Genomic DNA, 25754 nt, shown 5'->3' with positions numbered 1-25754 from the left:
TATTCATATATTCCCGAAATAAATTTTAAAAAGACAAATATATTTAGAAAACTAAAATCGAATATCAATTATTTACACTATTCTTCAAATTTATATTAGGAGTGTATTTTGAACATCAGGATCTACATATTTAACTTAGTTTCCCCTAGATTTACATGAAGGGGAAAAATGAAACTGTCCCCTAAAACAGTCACTGGTGTTCTTCATCTACAGAATAAAGGGGCTTGTGATTGGTAAAACTGATCAAATTTATCAAAATACTGAACCTTTAGTCATGAAATTCCATACATACCACAGAAGACAATTTGTAAAATGACTTACAAAATAACATAAATTAATTTGCTCTGTTGACAATCACACACTCAGACACTGTGAGTGTGAGGTTCACTCCATGAGTCCTTATAACAATCCAGAAAAGCAGGAATTAATTAGGATAAGAATATCTCAATATATATCTGACCAAAGAAAAATTGACAATTAACAATTTTATTGCAACAAACACAATTACAATAAACAGTAAACAGATAAAAGGCCTGATATTACAAGGACAGCCTCTGTGTTTTTTTCGTATCACATTCGCCTCTAATGCGGGAGTTGGAGGGTATGAACCCTGGCAGAATCTTGCCAAAGAAAACATTTTTTGTTTGCTGCTTCTCCACAAAGCACACTGCATCAAGGATTTTGAGAAAAGACTTGTTGGCTCGATCGCAGAGTCAGAATAATATGTCCGGGTCAGGTGACTTGTCATCCTACGGACTGTTACCTTGTGAACTAGCACCTTAAAATCCGGCTCAGCTTGTTAGTTGAGTACGAAGCAAGGTTCATATTAATATCACACTAACATGTTCTCATTCTGAATATGCAGTTTATTTGCCACTGGATCCTGACATTACAAAATTGTACACTTGGGCTTATTTTTATATTCAATTTGGAGTATTGTCTACACTGTTGAAGGATTGAGAATGAAGTTAGTGTTTTTCTGCATCAACAGGAAACAATCAATGATTATAGATTTACCAAAGGTAAAAGTATTTGACGTAGCAGATGAAAATCAGCTGACCTGGTTATATACATATTGGCCTAAAAGGTGCTATACATAGGTTTCAATTGGCACAATTTAAGCAAGAGTTACTTCCCATTTTTCGCCATGCTGGAAGTCTATAAGCACAAACTTCTTAGATATCAGCCAAATTCAACTTGCTTTAAGTACTGACCACTATACATGTATGATACATGTATTTTAGAAAAAACTTTTAGAAATACTTTAAATTCTTTCAGCCTTGGTTGAATTATCAATATGCTCTAGTAAAGATCTCTTATCAGACTTGATTGAACCGCATGTTTCAAATTAGTTTGTCAAAGAAGAAAGTCAACCATTTACCCCTAAAAAATGGCGACCAAGGGAAATAACTTAAACTCAAATACATTATATGGAAACCTGTCTTATATCATGTATATGCAATATCATGATCTTGAAAATTCAGGAATCACATTTTTAGGGATATGCACATATGGACATTTGTTGGTGTTTTTCTAAGCGTTGATTATTCATAAAATTTTCTAATGGGATAAAAATATTTATAATTATAACAAAAATGTCATGCTCATATAGCTCCTAATAGATCATACATGTATATACTTTTACAATCAAAACCATACTTAGGATATTACTAAAAACAATGTAATTGATGCATTATCTCCAATGACTGGTTCCATCAAAACTCAAATGTAACTTACATAAATAAGATTCGTCATGAAGAATTGAAATGAAAAGTTTTGAAAATTAATAAAAATTCTGACTGACAGATCCTACTTAATTGTCATAGATTATTGTATGTAACCATGGTAACTGGAAAGACAAGTAGCAATAACTTTTTGAAAACTAATAAAAAATCTGACTAAGAGATCCTACCTAGTTGTCATATGTAACCATGGTAACTGGAAAGAGGAGTAGCAATAAAAATCATGAAAGACACATAGGTTTAATGATTTAAAAGGCTTAAAAAGGGCTATACAAATCATACCAAAGGAAGGCAGATAACACAATAACCAAAAGAGAAAAGCCAACATTCCACAAAATACTACTCAGAAAACTAAAGAGAAACAAGATGATCCCAAATTCCAAGGGTGAACTTATTTGCTTCTAAAGGGTAAGCAGTTCACCTTGTGACATGTAAAAAAATAATGAAATGTTGCAATTGGCTACATCATATTTATCATTATCAATTATATAATTAGTTTATTAAATCAAACATGTACATTATTTTTTAGGGGATGGCAAGGTTTGATAGCACAGGGATGTCAGAGATATGTTTCGATTATTGACCCCAAAAATGTTCAGGTATAGTGTTTTATGAATTAATAATTCAATTCAAGTACAATAACAAATGAATAACATGACTAAATAATAATATTTTTTTCCAAATAATTTGAATATTGGTTTTCCATACTGTCATGACTGGTAGTAAAACTTAGATTACAAATTACTCGTGCAAAGTTGACTTTAGAAGGTTTTCGGTTGCTCTTTTGAGTCGAGGCCCTTTGATTTTAATGCTCTAGAATGTTTATAATTTTGGTTTTCAAACTTTTGGTCTAATGCATACCTACATTATGAAGGCTATTTCAGAAACTTTTGTTGTGTACACCAAAATTAAAGAATTAAATAGTGCAATCAATAAACAATTGAAACTGATTTTGATTACATATGAATGTAATTTACATTACTTAAAAGCAATAATTATTCTTGAATTGGAAATGGAGATAATTTTACATTGAAAAAGGTTGGTTAATTATTGGAGAAGGCAATGCTCAATAATCTGTGCTGATACAGAATGTTAAATCATCATTTTTACCTCATTTCTATAACAGGGCTCCTTCCTAAAGTAGGTTGATATAAACATACTTAATATTGATTTCTTTAACAGATTTATTTTATTGATATTACTCCATGGCTTTGTTCTTCAATTCACAGTTGTGGCGTGATCGTCAGTTTGCAAAGAATTGAAGTGTGGTGAGAGTTTTTTTGCTCCGTGTTGAAGGTCTAACTGTGCCTTTGAGATGAAGAACAGCAATAAAAGCGCTGTTCATTTGTTTTTTGTGTATTTTGCTGTGCATATACTGATTTTGTGTCATGGATGCATACCCCATATCCTTTCTTTTCTATTGTATTAACATGATTAATAGAGTTTGTGTCTCGTGCTGTGTTGAGGCCGTAGAAAGTTTCCACGTGCTTGAGCTCTTATGGTTTTTGAATGTCATGGCATATTTATTCTTGAGATAACTTCTCTGTTGTGTGCTACATCATTCTCTCAATTTAAGGCCAGTTTTTGTAATTAAATTTTGATAAGACGCACACCACCTATTCTTAGCCCTATTGCTTTCTTAGTTAAATTTTTCACATTCAAACATATATGGAGGGCAGGGTCAATATACTGTTATTTACACATGAGACTGTACTGGTTACCTGAACTTTGGATACACCATACCAGGTACTTCATTCCTGAGAAACAGGCAATATATGTCCTCATTTTTAGAATTCATTCATAAACTTTGGTTTTATTCGAAATTATCAGTCAAAAAGCTTTCGATGGGGATAACCAGTCCTTCACCCTTCATTTAATACCTAAATTACCAAAATATATTCTACATAGTTTGATAATTACACTAATGTGTAGGAACCATTTTGTTTTAGATATATATATACTACTTTCCTGATGTTGACCGGCCCCAAGTTGGTGGTGTTGCATCTTACAATACATAGTCTACCTGAATTATTTGCCCTATACATACGTTATTTCTGGCTTGTTCAATTCACAGTTGTGGCCTGATCGTCAGTTTGCAAAGAATTCTGCTCAAACCAGTGTTAGATGAGAGTTTTTTGCTCAGTGTTGAAGGCCTCACTCTGACTTTTGAGATGAAAAACAGCAATAAAAGTGCTGTTCCTTTGCTTTTTGTCTTTTGCATGCATATACTGATTTTGTATTGTGAATGGATACCCCATGTCCTTTCTTTTCTATAAGTAGATAAATAAAACATACTTTTAATTTTTGTAGTAATTACAACAAAATGCCTTGAGTGTGTAGGTAAAGGTAATATCTTTGGTTAGCTTGCTTGCTAGCTGAACCGTGAAATCATTATTAGATTAGGTATACTACCCTCCTTTCCGAGTAGTCTAGTTCTACAGACAGATAGATTGGTTATCTGTAGGAGTAATCTACTCTTAAAGGAGGGTAGTAAACCTAACTTAAATAATGACTTCACGGTTCAGCTAGGAAGGAAGCTAACCAAAGATATTACCTTTACCTACACACTCAAGGCATTTTGCTATAAACCATTTATAGAGGTTTCTGCTTCTGGCCTTCTTTAGTATATCTATTATCCTTCTAACTTACATGGTAGACATGTTACTTCTCACCAACAGTATAAACAATAGGTTGATTACTACAATAATGTAAAATATATTTCTTATTGGAATTTCTACACAAGAACATACTCTCAGTTATGTAATTTATCTTAACTATTTTCAAAAGATATTTTAACGCTTTTGAAAAATTTCTTAGGAAAGAGTTTAGATCAAGAAATTTATATGTGTTAAAATTAACTAATTGCCATCTTTATACAGGTCATACAAGTATTGGTTAAGCATAAGGGAACAGTAGTAAAGGTAGGTCAGAAATAATCTCAGATGAAAGATTGTTGTTTTAGTTTAGTGAAACTAGTTTTTCTTAAAAATATTGCAAATGAAAAAAAAAGAATTAAAAATTTACGTTGCTACAAGCACATAGTTTTTATGTAGAAAATAACTTTTGATTTGATGATTTATCTAAAATTGTCCAATGTTATTTGCAAAGTGTCCACAGTATAGGCACCTTCCCAGGGAAAAAGATTAAGTGTGATTGAATAAAATATCTACTGTGAATTAAGAAATAATTGCCACGTTTGTATTACTGCTAAAATTTAGACAGGAGGGGTTTCACAAAAATAAAAACTTGCACTTTGAACTTGAACAGTACAATTTGTATTATTGTAAGCAAAACTTCCTTCAATTGCAATAATTAATCTCACATTTTTCAACAATCACAATAATAAATGAACACAAAGACTTTTGAATTTACAGCAATCATATGAATTGGTTATGTAAAAGTTATAAAACACTGTATTCAAGAAGAAACAGAACTCCTTTAAAAAATATTACCACCCACATTGATTTTATGTTATAATTGTATTGGGTTTATGAATGAGATTGATTTTCCTTTTAAAAGTTTTGTTCATATTTTATAAAACTTTTTCTCTTGATCATGACATATATAATTTCAAAAAAATATCCATAAATTCATGTATATTTAGATATAAGAAGATGTGGTATGAGTGCCAATGAGACAACTCTCCATCCAAGTCAAAACTTATAAAAGTAAACCATTATAGGTCAAAGTACGGTCAACACAGAGCCTTGGCTCACACCGAACAGCAAGCTATAAAGGGCCCCAAAAATTACTAGTGTAAAACCATTCAAACGGGAAAACCAACGGTCTAATCTATATAAAAAACGAGAAACGAGAAACACTTATGATCCACATCAACAAACGACAACTACTGAACATCAGATTCCTGACTTAGGAAAGGTGCAAACAATTGCAGCGGGTTTAAACGTTTTAATGGTACCAAACCTTCACCCTTATCTGAAACAATATTGTAACATCACAACATAGAAAGACACACTATAAAATATCAATTGAAATGGCTTAACTCAATCAAAAGACATATTAACACCAGTGAACTGTATGATTTAGGTGAAATGGTCACATGAGAATTACCACCATGATCTTGGAAGTCCTTATACACTAAGATTAGCATCTGGTGATTCTAATGGTTTGATTATAATATGGGATGTCAAACAAGGAGAACCAAAAACTGAATTCAGTGATGGCAACAAACCTATACAAGGTAATATATAAATAACATGTACTGCATAGTTAAACCATGGGAACTAAAAATGAACAGTAATGAAATAAAAAAACCAATCCCAGGTAATACATTTTGTATATCATGTGAATTAATTTTTACTGCAAAAAGAGATTCAAGAAATCTGTAAAAGCAAACAACTTCAACGCAGCGAGAAAAATCCCGCACCCAGAGGTGGTCCTCAGCTGGCCCCTAAATAAAATTGTGTACTAGTTCAGTGAAAATGGACGTCACACTAAACTCCAAAACACATAAATGAACTAAAATTAAAAAAACATACAAGACTAACAAAGGCCAGAGGACTTGGGACAGGCGCAAAAATGCGGCGGGGTTAAACATGTTTTGTGAGATCTCAACCCTCCCCCTATACCTCTAGCCAATGTAGAATAAAGAAACACATAGCAATACATGTTTATTTGTTTGTTTATTTGTTATCCCTTTTAAGTATTATTTTGTCCTTTATAAGAATTAAAATATGATAACATATATTTCTTTTTTAAGTAATGTAATTTGAATCAATTTTCCATATTTCAGATTTACAATGGTTGTCAAACCAGGATGCCTCATATGATTTACTGGTAGCTCTGCATCCTCCATACTCTATGATACTATGGAATGCAGACACAGGGACCAAGTTATGGAAGAAATCATACACAGAAACATTGTTATCATTCTCATTTGACCCATTTAACCATAGAAATGTTGCATGTAGGTAACAGTTATTGCATACATTCTTAAAGATTATTATTGATAATGTTATTAATTATAAAAACCTACATGGAACCTAGATAAGACACTTCAAAATCGCATCTATGGGTGGGAGTTTTTGTACAATGAAAGTGTATGAAAATTCTTAAATAACCTTCATAGGGGTTACACCATTTTCAAAGTGCCTTCCATGGGTACTATGTATGTCGTAATGGAACAGCCCAGGATCTTCAATGATTATATGTTTATCTTTTAATTGAATGTATATGGAAATGGGATATTTTTTTATATCTTAAGTCTCCGATTTGCCAGAGTCTATTGTAGTAACATTGAACTTGATCAAACATGCTTTGAAGATGCAAGAAATCTCAATCTCACTTTACAAGATTACTATTGTCAAAAATTTAAAGTAATTGGTTAATTCATGGTTTGTGGCATTACTATATATACTTCTTGAGAGAATCTTAATTTGCTATTTTATTATTTGATTTCAGTTTTAGGACAAGATAGTATCATTTTCATTGAAGACTTCTCCATTACAAAGACTCCTTCAGATAATGGAAAGAAATTTTATATCTGTAGTCCCTCTAGTCAAGGTAAATTTTATTCATCCTGCAAGTCAACTTCTTGACCGTGAATTGTACTACCAGAAGAGCTAACAGTAGATATCTCGAAAGTGACCGGCTTGCTGGCTATATTTAATTTCTGAAGTAATCGTTCATCACATAAAGTTTTATCTGCTCCGTCATCTAGCAAGGCAAATGTTTTGCAAGAGTTACCGTTCTGACCCTTAACGAGGACAGGAATAATCCCGAAACAGTTCTTAATCATAGAACCTTTAGTAGCTGCGCAATTAACTGAAGGCTGGGTAGCTGCATGATCAAAACCGGGCTTAGACCAACTATGCAATAAAATATTATGCTTAACATTACAGTCAGATACAGTGCATGCTTTTGGTTTTCTACAATTGTTAGCAAAATGCTTCCCTTTCAAACAATTATAACACAATTTTAACATGTGTACTAATTTATACCTATCATCTAAACTCATTGACTTGAATTTGCTACAAGATGTCAAATCTACACATGTACCTGTACAACAGTTACATTTGTGCTCATACTTAGCTGTGTTATTTAAACTTTGAGTACTTAACATAGTAACCTTACTCTTAACTGTATCATTATTACAATGTTTACTTGTAAAAACCCTATTATCAGTCTTGTTCTGATTGTTTTCTCTACAAAGATCGTAACCATACATAGAACTAGCAGTGCGTGATTTTTCGTCTACAAATTTAGCTAAATCAGAAAACCAGGGTTCTCTACCAGACTCGCTAATTGAATGAGCAATATCGACCCATCTTGTTCTCATATGCATTGGAAGGCGTTTAACAATACACCTTAAATTTTCAGAATTATCAATATCTGAATTAAAGCCTAACTGAGACAATGTGATTTCACATTTTTGCATTTCTAATGCCAATTCAGATAAACCTTCAAATATCTGACGCTTTAATCTGAGCGCCGTACACTAATTTTTCAATAAATGATCTAGCAATTACATGTGGCCTACCGTATCTGGAGTACAATATTGCCCTAGCACGTTTGTAACCCTCATCAGAATCTAATTATACATAATCTTCTATACAACACTTTGCTTCACCTCTACAGTACTGAATTAAATAACTCAGTCTCAAACTATTATCACTTATTCTACCTTCAATGTTTGTCTCAAAGTTCCTTATAAACTTACTATAGTCTAACAGAGTTCCATTAAAAGTTAATAATTCTGGTTTTGGCAAATTAAACCCTTCATGAAGTGTAGATGCTAGGCTTTGAAAAGCTGAATCTATGCTAGAAACACTTACATCCGAAAATCCAGACTGAGCACTGATTCCCTGTGTACTGTTATTAATGTTCATCGTTGGTTTATCAGTTGCTGCAGTTTGTCCGGAAATAGAGTTCATATTAATACATTCCTTTTCACTCTCATGAATAGAGCTCTGTAATGTTTGCGAGACTGTTTGCGAAATGTTCCGAATGTTCATGATTCCACTGCTTCTTGCCACACTGATTCTTCGAGATTGGCCTCTTCCAGCTCGAATCGTTGATTAAATACCTGTTGTCTGAATTTAATTTCTATTTGTGCACGCTCTAGTTCATGCTGTTCACGTTCTAGTTCATGGTGTTCTGATAATTTCCTGAGTTTAAGTTCTGCAATGAGCCGCTTAGCTTTGGCACTGCGTAATCTAGATTGTGATGAAACTGAAGATCGTGAACTCAAACGGCTATCAATTGAAACTGTATCACTTTCTTCGGGTATTTCCTCTTCATGCGATTTTTCACTTGCGATATACTGGGAAAATCTATCCCGGAATTCTACAAAGTTCTCATGACAACGTTCATAGTTCACTTCCAAATTTGCTATAACTTCTGATTGTGTACACAAATCTAAACACTGTAAGTGTGCTAACTTAAATTGTTCAAACCTTTCACATAACTTTGAATATAACTGTTTTACATGTTCCACGTTCTCATATGAAATTAAATTCTTCTCCAATTCTTTGTACAATTTAGTAAGCTGCGCTAAATTCGTACTACGAGTCCGTTTTACATCACCGAAGTCCAGAAAGTCTTCATTCCGTCTATCGGTAGCCATTTTTCACCAAATAGTCAAATTTGGCACAATTTTAGAATTTCCTCCAGAACTTGATAATTGTCTCCAAAGTTGAGAATTGTACGAATCACATTGGTTAACTTATGGGCGAAGAAATGAGTATGCGAGTTTGCACCATGTATCTATCTTTTATTCATATATAATATCATATGGTCGCTAACAATCGATTCTCTACAAATAAAGAATAATTTCACATAAGTAAAAATACATAAATTATAATAAGATACATGTTTAAGTGTTCACATTAAACTAAACAAACAATAAAAATCATTTCATTCATGTATCATAAGTTCTCTCATAAGTTAAATTACGTTTAAAATAATAATTAAAATTTACGCATATTTCTAATAAATAGTATACAATGTTTTCTCTCTTTAAATAAGTTTTGATGTAATAAAAAGAAAGTATACATAAAGGGTTTCTTACCCACTATAATCTGTCTAATAAAAAACAATGTGCATCCGTATGTAATCAAATAAAGTCTAGACGACAAAGCGCACGGCAAAGGCGTAACGTCATAAAACAGAAACGGGAAAATGTGTTATTCAAAAGAGCGCAACGTTACATTAGCGCTTTCATAAATAAATAGTAAAAACTGTGTTTCGTATTCTTACAAGAATAAATGAATATGTTAGTTAAACAATTAATAAATAATTAACTTATATTTAAAATTTGAATATTTGAAATCTTACACATGGTCTGCATTTAAGCAATGCTGTTTTATTTTTAATATGGATGACAACAATCAGGAATTATAAAACTAAACATTTGAGCAAGGATGTTAAATTGCAGCATCAGAAAATAACCATGATCCATGTTTTTCTTCCGGTTTCTAAACCTCATACAAGTAAATTTTATATTTTCAAACAATGTATGTATATTGTATATATATTTGTACTTCTACTTCTAGAGATATAGTTTTTATGTATTTCCCTTTTTGTCGAGCCTTCGACTTTTGTCGAAAAAGCCAGACATAGCGATCCTACATTCCGTTGTCGGTGTCGTTGTTGTCGTCGGCGGCGTTCACAAATATTCACTCTGTGGTTAAAGTTTTTGAAATTTTAATAACTTTCTTAAACTATCCTGGATTTCTACCAAACTTGGACAGAAGCTTGTTCATGATCATAAGATTATATTCAAAAGTAAATTTTGTAAAAAAACAGTTCCATTTTTCCGTATTTTACTTATAAATGGACTTAGTTTTTCTGCCAGGAAACATTACATTCACTCTGTGGTTAAAGTTTTTGAAATTTTAATAACTTTCTTAAACTATCCTGGATTTCTACCAAACTTGGAAAGAAGCTTGTTTATGATCATAAGATAGTATCCAGAAGTAAATTTTGTAAAAAAAAAATCAATTTTTTCCTTATTTTACTTATAAATGGACTTAGTTTTTCTGCCAGTTAACATTACATTCACTCTGTGGTTAAAGTTTTTAAAATTTGACTAACTTTCTTAAACTATCCTGGATTTGTACTACACTTGGACAGAAGCTTGTTTATGATTAAAAGCTAGTATCTAGAAGGAAATTTTGATAAAATTTTGTTCCATTTTTTCCGTATTTTACTTATAAATGGACTTAGTTTTTCTTTCAGTCAACATTACATACATTCTGCAGTTTAAGTTTTTAAAACATTTATGAGATTCATAAATTATCCTGGATTTTTACCAAACTTGGACAGAAGCTACTTACAATCAAAAGATAGTATAGAGAGGAATATTTTTATTCATTTTTTTCAGGCTAAATGTCTGTAGCAATAGATATTTAAAAACAACCGAAAGCTGTATTTATTATTTTTTCTTTAGCTTCCTCACTGAAGGCAGAGAGTTTAAATGGTAGTTTAGAGAAAAAATCCATGTCATCAAAGAATCTAGCCAAGAAAATGAGTTCAATTCTTGTTGGGGAACCATCAAAGAAGTAAGATGTTTTTTCATTGGCTATCTTTTTAGTCTTAATACAAAAGTAGTGATTGAAATCAAATGAATTGGATCAGACTTTTCGTAAATATCGTAAATTTTTGGTGATTTGGTCTTGTGATATCTTTTCTAATTTAAAAGATTTATAATTCATTTGGATTTGAATGCAAAAATAATCATTTACCATTTGAAAAATTTGGCTTTGATAAACTGGAACATGTTGATAGTTTTAATTTACAAAGTTTAATAAATAACAATTCTTTCTTATACTTTTTACATCTGTGCTTTCCAATATGTGTTTTCAGTTGCATACATAACATGGCTAATCTATAACACAGAACAGTCATGATCAGTGATATATACTGCATAATGGGAACCATCACTTATAAAATCTTATTTCTTCATTTCTTAGAACGACTGCTGACATAGAATCCATGGCTTTAAATGAATGTTTACAATTGCTCCATCATCAGTCATGTCGACACCATCTCATATTACTGTACCCAAGGGAAATTCTTATCTTAGATCTAGAAATTAACCAGACTGTGGGCATTATACAAATGGAAAGATCAGGATCACCATATGTGCAGGTAATACACTGTCGTATTAATATGGAAAAAATAATTTTGGTGACCACAGTTACAGAGAATATCTCCCTCCAAAGGGCACCTTGATAGGTTAATAAAATTATCTGTATCTGTATCCTTCCAGACATTTATATATGGATGAAAACAATTGTAGAAATATAGATTCTACCACTGTATCGAGTGTGATATGATATTTATCCACTTGAGACAGTTAAATTTTCAAATTTAAAATGTGAGGCTTGCTGAGTGTTTTAAATATTTGAAATTTAACTGTTGAGAGTTGATAAATATCGTATTGCACTAGATTTGGTGGTGGAATCTCTTTCTCTAATGATTTTTAAACAATATGCAGACAGACTCAATCCTTTTTTTCCGATGATCTGCAAAAAAGATGTGTTCTTTCTATGTGACGTCATCAGGCATGGTCACTTTTTTCATGACGTCGCAATAAAAAATTCAGAGGAAAGCAAGAAAATTTGACGTCATAATCCAATTTTGACCAATGAAGAACCGAGATCAAACAAACTACACGTTGATTAAATAAAAATAATCAACAGGTCAGGAAAAGGGTAAATTGTGTAAGAATTAGAGAAATTAGTCTAAAAGGTACTGTGGATTCCTTATTTTTTGTGGGATACTAATTTTTATGGTTTTTGTGGATACAATTGAACAATGAGTTTCAATGTTCAATGAAGTACAAATTGTCTATAGGCTTGTGTAGAGACTTTGGCAAAACCACGAAATCATATATCAAAGAAAATACAATTTTTCTTCTAACCACGAAAAATAAATGCATCCACAGGAAATAAAAAAAATTAGATAAGGGAAAACTTATTATACTTAATGTTGTTGCTGTATGAATGTTATTTCACTTTAGTTTATGCAAAGCAAAAGTGATTTCATAATCTTATTACATTATATTTTTGATAACATAATTACTCATCATTTCTTTTTTTAATCATCAGGTATTATCCTTAAGGCAGAGAGATGTTTTGATTTGTTTACATGAGAATGGAAGTCTCACAGCGAGGGTTAGAAGGAAAACCAATGTAATCAATACACCTGCATCTGAGGGGACGGGAGCATTTGGTAATTATTTTATCAAGATACAGATACATGTGATGTTTTTCAGCATTTTGGTTTGGGTTTCCCTTTATATTAATTTTCTTTTAGTATATCATCATATTTCATTTTATGTTGTTACTTTGAAAAAACCTTGAGTTTTATAATTTTTGTTATATGTTATAGCTATAGATTAAACTTTAAACTGAGAATGTTTTACAAAGACATACACCTTTGGAGGTGGGGAAGTTACTCTTTTTTCATTTGACACTAATGAATTATGGATGATAAATGTCCAATGGAAAATATTTCTAACCCTATTAAGAACAGGAACATGTTAATGTGATATGAGTATTAACCCTTTTTTTGTGCTAAAGGACAGAATGATCCTGATTTTTAAAGTTCTTACACACAAAGTAGAAGGTAATAGTCCACCAGCAGATGCTTTCCTCATTTGGACACATTACTCAGACTCTAAGCTGTCTAGATTTTGCACTTAAACTTTAAAATACAATGAATTAAAATTTAACAATATTAATTCCAATAACGATGGAAATGCAGCAAATATCAGATTTAAAGTCTTAGTTTAACCCTTACAGTGATATAACCCCTGTGTTCTCGCTCTTGAGATCACCCTGTTACCATGATTCCACAGAGGTGGCTAAGATGACTTGACTGTGGACATAATTTAGGATATCAGTCATATTCTGCCACAAAGATTAAAATATATTTGAGCATGATTTACAAGTAAGGTTCTAAGCTGATTGTAGAAGATAAATGAGACAATGAAGATTGTTGTTTTCTGTTACAGATGACTCTCCTCCTCCAATGTCAATGGATATGATGTATGACGTGAGATGTCAGTCAGATTCTATGAGAGTGACGAGAAACAGTAAAGTTTGTTGTATAACATGTTGCCCTGTATCAGAGAAGACAATAACATTGTCAGTAACAGATGGGAGAATGATTTTCTGGGAAATATTGTTAGCACAGGTAAAAGTTTAAAAAAATCTAGGAAACCATGTACCCTATGTGGGTCAGACTGTTGGATGGATGGACAAATGAATGGACAGTGGTAAAACAATATGCCACCTGATATTTTGTCATGGGGGCACCAACAAAAATTGAAAGTTATCTTGACAAAAAATATTGAAGCTAAATTTTACCGTAATAAAATATTATTAGTACAGTAAAAAATTATTTAAATGGCAATTTGAAAGATAAATATCAAATTCTGAATAAGTGGTAACATACTTGCGGTATAATTCAGTTTCATTGAAATGGGCAGAAATAAAATATTTGATGAACATGGATGAGGCCTCAACAAATCAACACAAATTCACAGACAAAAACACACATTTAAAGGTTAGCATATAGAAAAGTGTACATCCTTTATGTAAGCTGTAAATTGTCCTAGTCTACGCAAGTTTTGAATGAGACTAAAGATAGAATATTTTAAAGATTGAATATTGACTCCTCTAATTGTTCTAAAATAATTCTTTATTTTACAGAATCCATCAGTGATTTCCACACCAAAGGGTGTCTGCACAAAATTAGATTTTCCTGTAATAAGTGACATTCCAGCGCCAAAGTCAGTATTGAGTAGTATGATTGGCCATCATAGCATTCCAATAGGTCATGGTCATCTGAAGTTTGTAATGACTGGGTTACTGTCTGGTGTTGCACCTGCAGTAACAGTCCTCAGAATGTGTCCCCCAATGACCACAAAGAACTATCATATCTACAACCCACTCTTGGCTTTGGGTTAGTACTATTTTGAATGTTTTATTGAATGTTCTGTTCAGGTGCCTGAGAGAAGACTTATGTTAATGGAAGTGGGAAGTCTGCTGCCATCTTGTATCACAAATGATTGCAACCAATTTATCTAGTAACTAATAACAACATTTCTGCTTATATCAATATAAAATAAGGAGATGTGGTATGATTGCCAATGAGACAACTATCCACAATAGACCAAATGATGTAGATGTTAGCAATTATAGGTTCACTGAACATGATATACAGCAACAAACGACAACCACAGAATTTAAGGCTTCCGACTTGAGATAGGCACATACCTAATATGGTGATGTTTAACAATTTTGTGGGGGCCAAACCCCTAATCTATCAGTTTGTTAATCCTCAACTTATTGAAAACACCATGACAGAATGACAGAATCATACAAAACTTGCACAGAGTCATCTTCAGGAGATAAGTTGTGCACTGGAAATTTTAAATTTTGTTCTGAGTGATTATTAAGGGTTTCCTATACCTAAACAAGGACTTTGCCATTCCTGTTTTTATACGACCGCAAAAATTAAAAATTTTTTGGTCGTATATTGGTATGACGTTGGCGTCGTCGTCGTCCGGCGGCGTCGTCGTCGTCGTCTGGCGTCGTCCGGCGTCGTCCGAAGACACATTGGTTTTCGCACTCTAACTTTAGTTTAAGTGAATGGATCTCCATGAAATTTTACCATAAGGTTCAATACCACGAAAGGAAGGTTGGGATTGATTTTGGGGGTTATGGTACCAACAGTTAAGGAATTAGGGGCCAAAAAGGGGCCAAAAATAAGCATTTTTGTAACTTCCAGACAATAACTTGTGTGTAAGTGTATGGATCTCTCTGACATTGTACCACAAGGTTCCATATCACAAAGGAAAGGCTGTAATTGATTTTGGGGGTAATTGCCTCAAAATTTTAGGAATTAGGGGCCAAAAAAGGGGCAAAAAACAAGCATTTTTCTAGTTTCATGACAATAACTTGTGTGTAAGTGTTTGGATATTTCTGAAATTGTACTACAAGGTTCCATATCACAAAGGGAAAGCTGGAATTGAGTTTGGGGGTAATTGCTCGAAACGTTTAGGAATTGGGGGCCAAAAAGGGGCCAAAAATAAGCATTTTTCTAGTTTCCAGACAATAACTTGTGTTCAAGTGTATGGATCTCTCTGAAATTGTACTGCAAGGTACCATACCACAAAGGGAAGGCCGGGATTGAGTTTGGGGGTGATGAATCATAAGGGGGTTCAAAAAATTTGGGGGGGGATTTTTTTTTTTTCTTTTTTTTTCTTTTTTTCCTTTTTTTTTTCTTTTAAAATTTTCCATTTTAAGTTGGTTATTTCTGATTAATATTTAAAAGCAAATAATAATGATATGGTAGGAGATACACACCAAACAGGATGTGTAAATTATTATCTAATAAGTATTGTGCAATAGCAAGAAATTTTCAATTGCACAGTATTACACAATAGCAAGAAATCTTCAATTGCACAGTATTGCGCAATAGCAAGAAATCTTCAATTGCACAGTATTGCGCAATAGCAAGTAATATCCAATAGCACAATATTGCGCAATAGCAAGAAATTGTCAATTGTACAGTATTGCGCAATAGCAAGAAATATTCAATTGCACAGTATTGTGCAAAAGAAGATACTTCGTAAAAATTGCTTATTTCTTGATCAATTTCAATGGGGTTTTATTCTTGAATTCTTGGGGTTCTTTAATATGCTGAATCTCACCGTGTATTAAGTTTTTGGATTTTGGGCCCCGTTTTTAAATTGGTCCACATTGAGGTCCAAAGGGTCCAAAATTTAACTTTGTTTGATTTCATCAAAAATTGAATTATTGGGGTTCTTTGATATGCTGAATCTAACCGTGTATTTAGATTCTTAATTTTTGGTTCCGTTTTCAAATTGGTTTACATTAAGGTCCAAAGGGTCCAAAATTAAACTTAGTTTGATTTTAACAAAAATTGAATTCTTAGGGTTCTTTGATATGCTGAATCTAAACATGTATTTAGATTTTTGATTATGGGCCCAGTTTTCAAGTTGGTCCAAATCGGGGTCCAAAATTAAACTTTGTTTGATTTCAACAAAAATTGAATATATGGGGTTCTTTGATATGCTGAATATAACCATGTATTTAGATTTTTGATTTTTGGGCCCCGTTATCAACTTTGTCCACATTGAGGTCAAAAGGGTCCAAAATTTAACTTTGTTTGATTTCATCAAAAATTGAATTATTGGGGTTCTTTGATATGCCGAATCTAACCGTGTATTTAGATTCTTAATTTTTGGTTCCGTTTTCAAATTGGTCTACATTAAGGTCCAAAGGGTCCAAAATTAAACTTAGTTTGATTTTAACAAAAATTGAATTTTTAGGGTTCTTTGATATGCTGAATCTAAACATGTATTTAGATTTTTGATTATGGGCCCAGTTTTCAAGTTGGTCCAAATCGGGGTCCAAAATTAAACTTTTTTGATTTCATTAAAAATTGAATTCTTGGGGTTCTTTGATATGCTGAATCTAACCATGTATTTAGATTTTGGATATTGGACCATAATAGGTGAATGTCCAATTTAAAATTTTTAAGTTCTTAGACCACATTCATTCTGTGTCAGAAACCTATGCTGTGTCAAATATTTAATCACAATCCAAATTCAGAGCTGTATCAAGCTTGAATGTTGTGTCCATACTTGCCCCAACTGTTCAGGGTTCGACCTCTGCGGTCGTATCAAGCTGCGCCCTGCGGAGCATTTTATTACTATTTGGAGGTGGCAAGAAGACTCACACTTTTTTTTTACTGTCTTGAAACTAAATTGTTTATTCTATTTTACAGGTAACAATAATGGTATTATTCAAATCCTAAATATATCATCTGGAGAAATAGAGAAGGAATATAGTGTACACACAACTACAGTCAGGTAAATATCACTAATGAAAAGTTGCATTATTGCAAAGTTGAAGAAATCTGTTTTAATTTTTCTAGAAATATCATATTCTGTTCACCTGGATATTTTGCTATGTTTCTAATTTTTTGGTGATTTTCTTTAATATGCTTTCCTGTTTTTATCCTTTTATAAACTGGGTCATCCTGAATATGCATGAAACAAGGTAAGAATATTGTTGCGAAAATCCTGCACAATGAGCTAAATATGGCTACACACCAAATAATGTATCTTCGAAAATAAGTTGGTTAACAGTATACAGCATTATTCAATATTAAGATATAAAATTATGTAGGATTTATATATAAACAAAAACAGTGAAGACAGCCAAGTATATTTGCACAAATATATTAACATAAAACAAAAATGAACTCATGAGACTGTTATTAACATACTAGATTCATTAGTTTTACCACAATCAGGGAAATAGCATTGAAAATACTTCAAGTGCTGTTTGTTGTTTCTCTAGACACAGAGATGATGAAGTATGATGATTAATATGATCAGTAGTAAGGCAATACTGTGGATTCATTTATTGTGTTTATTTTTCGTGGGTACCAATTTTCGTGGATTAAGGAAAAATTGTATTTTCATGGATATTTGATTTCATGTTTTTACAAAATTGTGCATACAGGTCTATAGAAAAAATGCTCTTCCTTTGAACTTTTAAGTTCAAGGATGATTTGTACGAGGAAGATCATGAAAATTGGTATCCAAATATTAATAATGAATTCGCAGTACATGTTAATCTGTAGCTATTCAGCAGATAATCAGGCAAATATGTAATTTTTTTTATGAAAGGAAATTAAAATTGTTTTTATATGTTTTGCATTTTAGAGGTATTGAATGGTGCAGTTTACAGAGCTTCATGTCCTTTTCCTACCCAAATCCAGGACCAACAGGACAAGTGAAAAATGAAATTGTATTTGTTGATGTATCTTCTGGTTAGTATGGATAAAAACTAATTCTAGAGCACACACATGACAGACATCTCAGCACACAACTGGATGCTTTTACATTTTCAGCTGCATGCTGAGTTTTTTGTTTCGAGATTTGCTTAATTTAATGCAGTTTTTGAACAAAAAAAAACATATTTTACCTGAAAAGAATTTTCTGGTGATTGACAATTTTCAGCTTGAGGTCAGGAAAAGAAGATGCATAAAGGGCATTGATTGGTAATATACACATACATTTGCATTAACGAAATTGTTCTAAAGTGGTACCAGGTACTCTTTTAATATTAAATGATAAATTATTGTTTGTTTTAGTCTTAAACATTTTTTTTTTCACAGATAACTGTAATATGTGAAAAGTTATATTGTTTTAAACAATGATTTTATCTAAATGATAGATAGGTCTGTTTCCTGGCTTGAGAATTACTTTTTTTTTACGACTTCTTAAATTTTAAAACCTTAGCTATGCCTACCTTTTCCTAAAATAAGATATGATAACATTGTATTTTCATGAGAAATTCCAGAAAAATATACTAGACTTGAAAGTCGTTCAATTACAAATTTAATATTTGCATTTGACAGTTTTTTTTTATCCCTAGACCGCTGGGCGGAGGTGGCATAAAGGTTAACCATAATCAGTCTGTACATCCCTCTGTCTGTCCGTACTACCAGCAATTAGTTTCTGTTCTCTTAACTTTAGTTTGCCTCAACTAATGTTATGAAACTTATACACAATGCTTATTACCACCAAACACAGATCAAGATTGAATTTGGGTAGCAACACTTTCACTGTTCTCAAGCTATTATAAAAATAAGAAGATGTGGTATGCCAATGAGACAACTATCCACCCTTTATGAATGGAAAAATTGCTGACTTTTGTGTTCCACACTCGAACTTTACTTTGCCACAGCTAAATGTTTTGAAACTTGTACACAATGCTTATTGCCACCAAACACATATCAAGTTCAAAATTTGGGTGGCGTCACTTTCACTGTTCTTATGTTATGCCCCTTTTTTGCTCACCTGGCCAGAAGGGCCAAGTGAGCTTTTCTCATCACTTGGCGTCCGTCGTCGTCGTTAGCTTTTTACAAAAATCTTCTCCTCTGAAACCACTGGGCCAAATTTAACCAAACTTGGCCACAAACATCATTAGGGTATCTAGTTTAAAAAATTTGTCCGATGACCCTGCCAACCAACCAAGATGGCCGCCATGGCTAAAAATAGAACATAGGGGTAAAATGTAGATTTTGGCTTATATCTCCGAAACCAAAGCATTTAGAGTAAATCTGACACGGGTAAAACTGATTATCAGGTCAAGATCTATCTGCCTTGAAATTTTCAGACAAATCTGACAACCTTTTGTTGGGTTGCTGCCCCTGAATTGGTAATTTTAAGGAAATTTTGCAGTTTTTGGTTATTATCGTGAATATTATTATAGATAGAGATAAACTGTAAACAGCAATAATGTTCAGCAAAGTAAGATCTACAAATAAGTCTTCATGAGCAAATTGTCAGTCGACCCCTTTAGGAGTTATTGCCCTTTATAATCAATTTTTAACAATTTTTGTAAATTTTTGTAATCTTATACAAAAATCTTCTTCTCTGAAACTACTGAGACAAATTTAACCATACTTGTCCACAAACATCATTAGGGTATCTAGTTTAAAAAATGTGTCCGATGACCCCGCCTTCCAACCATCATGGCTGACTTGGTTAAAAATAGAACATGGGGGTAAAATGCAGTTTTTGGTTTATATCTCTGAAACTAAAGCATTTAGAGCAAATCTGACAGGTGGCGAAAATGTTATCAGATTTAGATTTATCTGCCCTGAAATTTTCAGATGAATCCGACAACCTGTTGTTTGGTTGCTGCCCCTGAGTTAGTAATTTTACAGAAATTTTACAGTTTTTTGTTATTATCTTAGATATCATTATAATATCTAATATCTAATACTATTAATTATGATTTTAACCTTATTTTACATGATTTCCAAAGCATCAGTAAATACAGGTGAGCGACACAGGCTCTTTAGAGCCTCTAGTTTAAGTTTCAAAGAAAACAAAACATCAATAGGTTTGAAAAAGTACATTGAGTCTTGCATTTACAAGCGGGGGCATGCCATCAGTGTCCCATGGACACATTCTTCTTTATTTCTGTACTGCTTCATTCAAATATGGAGTAGATTAAGAAAGGGAAAGATTTTATCAGGTGAAAACATCACAGTAGAAATTTCTAAATATGGAGGAAAATAATCCATTTTTCTTAATGGATGTTTTTCTGTGTAGAATCTCAAAAGACAGAAGTCTGCACAATCATACGAGGAATTTCTGCTGGTACAAAAACAAAGTGATCAAATAATTTTAATGTTGTATTTTTATAGGTAAAATTACCCATGTCAGACCAAATAGAGACCATGAATCTCCTATAGAAATATTGAGAGTGTCTTATTCAAGGTAAGATAAATGTCCATCATATCTTTGAAAGCTGTTTTTGCCAGAAATCTTTACTGTGAAATGGTTTATATGTTTGTGTAGTTTAATTTTTACCATTTCTAGAGCCAAACCTGTTGATGTTTGTTGTTGTGATCTTCCTAAAACACTAAATTTACATGACGGATAACATTTGCAACTTTATAGTAATCGTGAAATCAGGAAAAATAAACCCCTTTGAAAAATTCCCCAGTTTACATTATTTAAATTTATTTTTTTAAATCTATTTAAGTTATCATCAATCTCCTCTGTCATCAGTTTTTTTTTCTTAAAAGAACCCAGAAGATATTTATTTTGATGTTAGTTCTTTTTCCAATTTGTATAGAAACCTCTTTATATGCATACCTGTATGTATTTAATAGGAATTACTTTGTGATTGGATTTAAAGACAAACCAACAGAACTATGGGATGTAAAGACATTAACAATGCTACGAGAGACAGGTAAAAGTCTGCCGATACCAACTGCAATAGAGTGGTCACCATCATTTGGGGGTAAAACTTCCAAGAAGAAACACAGTCATTTGTTAGCCCTTAGTCACACACCAGAGAGTGATGAGAATAGTTCAGCAGTAACTATGTCACAGAGTACAACTTCTACAATCGAATCCATGGAAAGGTAGAGTATTCTGCTTATAAGTAACAACTTGATTTTAGTATATTGTGGATTCATTATTATTTGTGGTAAACCAGTTTTCGTGGATTTCATGTGTGTCCAGGAAGCAAGAATTCAACAAAGTACATATTTTGTATAGGCTGTATTCGGACTTTGGCAAAACCATGAAATAAAATATCCACCAAAAAAATAATTTATTTCCTCAATCCATGAAAATGTTTACTAAGGAAATGAAATGTTTTTGGTAGAGAAGCAGCAAATACCAAGTTAAAGGTTTCACCCTGCATGGGAAAAAAATCTCTGTCTGAGAAGAGCTCAAGACTTAGTATCTAGACCATTAACAATAGAAATGGTTTTGGTATACTTTTTTGTGTGTGTGTAAGATAGTTTTGTCTATTTTTGGGACAGTTACTAAAACATTTTAAAACATTTATCTCTTTTCAAAATAGTAATAATTGTAATTTATTCCTGTTCTAATTTCAGTAAGTCCTCTGCACAGAGAGAACATTTAGTGTACTCAGATATGGATGGCAGTCTGTACCATTTCATTATAGAAAACAACACATTTGTAGATGCCTCAAAAATTCCACCAGAGGTAAGGGAAATTTATTATTTCTTAATTTTATTTGAATGCAACTTACAAACATTCAGCTTCTTCCCACAGCATAATAATAATTAATTCCTTCTATGTTGATTTTTTTTGTCAAATGTTGAAATTATAGTAATTTCACTAATGTGAGATTATCATAACTTGCGTCCTCTTTTACATTTTTAGCTCACCTGGCCCAAAAGGGCCAAGTGAGCTTTTCTCATCACTTGGCGTCCGTCGTCTGATGTCGTTGTCGTCGTCCTTTAACTTTTACAAAAATCTTCTCCTCTGAAACTACTTGGCCAAATAAAACCAAACTTGGCCTAAATCATCCTTAGGGTATCTAGTTAAAAAAATGTATCTGATGACCCCGCCCATAAACCAAAATGGCCGCCATAGCTAAAAATAGAACATGGGGGGTAAAATGCAGTTTGGCTTATATCTCTGAAACTAAAGCATAAGAGCAAATCTGACATGTGGTAAAAATGTTCATCAGGTCAAGATCTATCTGCCCTGAAATTTTCAGACGCATCAGACAACCCGTTGTTGTGTTACTGACCCTGAATTGGTAATTTTAAGGAAATTTTGCAGTTTTTGGTTATTATCTTGAATAATAAAATAGATAGAGATAAACTGTAAACAGCATAAATGTTCAGCAAAGTAAGCTCTACAAATAAGTTAACATGATCAAAATTGTCAATTGACCCTTTCAGGATTTATTGCCCTTTCAAGTCAGTTTTTCACAATTTTTCGTAATTTTTTGTAATCTCTTACAAAAATCTTCTCCACTTAATTTACTGGGCCAAATAGAATTAAACTAAACCACAATTTTCAATAGGGTATCTTGATTGAAAAATGTATCAGATGACCCTGTCATCCAACCAACATGGCCATGATGGCTAAAAATAGAACATAGGGGTTTACTATAGAATTCTATGGGAAAATAAAAAAAAATAAATAAAACAATTTCAAATGGTCACAACTCGAAAACTAAATTAAATAAAATGATAAGGGGTCTTCAGTAACTATTGTAAGACTACAATGGGATCACCTGCTTTAAATTTAACTATTGGGCCGAATTAGACCAAACGGCCTCAATCATTTTTAGGGTATCTAATACTATTTATTATGATTTTAACCTTATTTTACATGATGTCCCAAACCACAGTAGATACAAGTGAGCTACACAGGCTCTTGAGAGCCTCTAGTTCAATCTTAGTACCAGGCGCGTAGCTGCCTTTACGCAAAAAATCATTTGCTTGCACATTTTTTTCACAAAAAAAAAATAATTCTGAAATTGAATTACGGATAGTCTTTAGTCTTTACAGATTATCGTGTCGGGCGGTGTTTAAAGCTCAAATCTTTGATGTCGTAGCAGTGACTAATAAGGAACTTTGAGTCTTACATGCAGTATTAACATTTAATAATACAGGCTCAATACAATCACCTTGAAAACATCTTAGATTTATATCCCTTACTTATAAGTCAAGACTTAAAAGTGGCAGTTAGATTTCGTATTCCCATTGTCCGTTTGTCCAAAAGACTATTGATTCACCTGAGGTATCTGTGTCCCAAATGACCTTCTACCGTTGTCGTAGAAACCTCTCCTTTGATTTGAGAATGTCCTCCGTGAGACACACAACGGGTGTCTTGCAAGAAGCAGGAACTGCTTACCCTTTTGGAGCACTTTTACTATCGTTTCATGAAAATATGGTATAGTAAGAAACAGATAGGGTATTTTTCATGTTCAAAGCAGTCACTGTAATTACTCATTATGCCCGGAGCTTCATGGGGATTCGCTTCCCTGGACCACCGCCTACGGTGCTGCCCTGGGTCACTGACTAGGGTACTACCCTGGACCAGCTGGGGACTTTGAGCGGTCCATAGCCTCCTCCCTTGACGAATCACTATAAAGTCCACAAGTATTCATAAAATAGGAGTTTGGGCGTAAATGTGATGTGAATTTCATAAGCATGGCATACCGGGAAAATGCCCGAAAACAGTTATCATTTTCTGCATAAAATGGTCCAAAAAAATTTTTCACCTTGCTTCGCTCGGCGATAGTTATGATTGCACTTTATTTAAGTCCAGCTACGCCCCTGAGTACAGTGATGACACACAAACTGAAAATATGACTATATATTTTATACAGATTTTCAAATTTGAAGGGCAAACATGGGCTATATCATAACTTCTGCATTAGATTTATATTTTCTATATTCTAAGATGATTAAGAATATTTTGACTATTTGGTCCATAAAGATAAACAGCTTGTGGCTTCCTTGTTCTTAGCTTTTCATGTTTAAAAATGATGTTAAATGTCAGTGCCATACTTTGGTTATCATTGTTGTGGCATGGGAAAATAAGGCTGTGTCTGATGAAGAAACAAAGAAAGAGAACAATGTTTTGCAGATAACCTGATTAGAACTTTTATATAAGATATGATAAGATTGCAAATGAGATGACTCTTCACCAGAGACAAATTGAAGAAGAAGTCCTATGTTTGGCTAAATATAATCTTTTGAGAATCATTTCATCTGTTGTGGTATGCTACTATCTTATTTATAATTTCTAATAATACAAATGTTTTGCAAGCCTTTTGTTTTAAAATTTAAGTTTTTATCATTTTGAGTGACAGAACATTGCACATCACTTGATTCCTTAGAAAAAAAATGTTTTGAATGTATCCCTCTTCATAAGGGTCACAGCTTGTTAACTTTGACATTCGTATCACAATGAATTGTATGAATGGAGCAGAATATGCTTACTATTTTTGTGTACTTGACTTTCAGGTGTTCATAGGGTTTGAGTTGATCAGTCTTTTTTTTTGTGTGTAATGTGTAGGGGATGATTGTATGTCTTTTATTTGGTCCATAATGTTTTTTACCATGCATTTACAGTGCCTGATTGCCCTTTTTATAATCTTCCAACTTTTTCTTTTTCTTAAATATTAACAGTACAATAATTCAACATTGGGTATAAAATAAAAACTTAACTATAATTTATAGTAAAGAATTTTATTGTGATAAAAATACATGTATATAAAAAATGTAATACAGACCATAAATTGGACAATTCAAAATTTTGCTTCCTCCACCAATAAAATCTGATCGCCATGAAATAGTACAATAGTGTTGAAAGTGATGTTAAACAGCAATTCATCAATCAAATTATAATTAAAACAAGGAATTATTTGAATCGGAATAATTTGGAATTCTGGAAAATTGATGAGAAATGTATGATTGAAACCTAACCCAACTAAAGAGGGTTAGACATGCATGCATGGCTAAGGTTTACTTAACTTTAACTGTTATTTCAGTATAAACTAACTATGCCACCTTAGCCATGCATGCATGACTTACCATGTTTAGTTGGGTGAGTTTACATCAAACAGTTCTGATCAATTTTCAAGAATTCAAAATTCTTCCAGATTCAAATAATTCCTTGTTTTAAAAACATAATATAAACTC

General features: G+C 32.6%; 1 protein-coding gene across 1 annotated transcript in view; it reads left to right on the top strand.

Moving 5' to 3' along the window:
- Positions 1-150: 150 nt before the first annotated feature.
- Positions 151-25754, top strand: part of LOC127734856 (WD repeat-containing protein 11-like) — a 59464-nt gene continuing 33860 nt past the window's right edge. The window contains exons 1-16 of the mRNA XM_052244899.1: positions 151-233; positions 2272-2341; positions 4622-4663; positions 5790-5943; positions 6496-6669; positions 7164-7265; positions 11152-11263; positions 11675-11852; positions 12815-12938; positions 13723-13904; positions 14423-14675; positions 17529-17613; positions 18475-18581; positions 20973-21045; positions 21444-21698; positions 22179-22290. Coding sequence (XP_052100859.1) covers positions 169-233; positions 2272-2341; positions 4622-4663; positions 5790-5943; positions 6496-6669; positions 7164-7265; positions 11152-11263; positions 11675-11852; positions 12815-12938; positions 13723-13904; positions 14423-14675; positions 17529-17613; positions 18475-18581; positions 20973-21045; positions 21444-21698; positions 22179-22290 — 2088 coding nt within the window. The 5' untranslated portion in view covers positions 151-168. The remainder of the gene's footprint in view (positions 234-2271; positions 2342-4621; positions 4664-5789; positions 5944-6495; positions 6670-7163; positions 7266-11151; positions 11264-11674; positions 11853-12814; positions 12939-13722; positions 13905-14422; positions 14676-17528; positions 17614-18474; positions 18582-20972; positions 21046-21443; positions 21699-22178; positions 22291-25754) is intronic.

This window comes from Mytilus californianus, unplaced genomic scaffold, assembly GCF_021869535.1.
Source record: "Mytilus californianus isolate M0D057914Y unplaced genomic scaffold, xbMytCali1.0.p SCAF_3, whole genome shotgun sequence".
NCBI lineage: Eukaryota > Metazoa > Mollusca > Bivalvia > Mytilida > Mytilidae > Mytilus > Mytilus californianus.
This window is presented reverse-complemented; position numbering and strand designations above follow the sequence as displayed.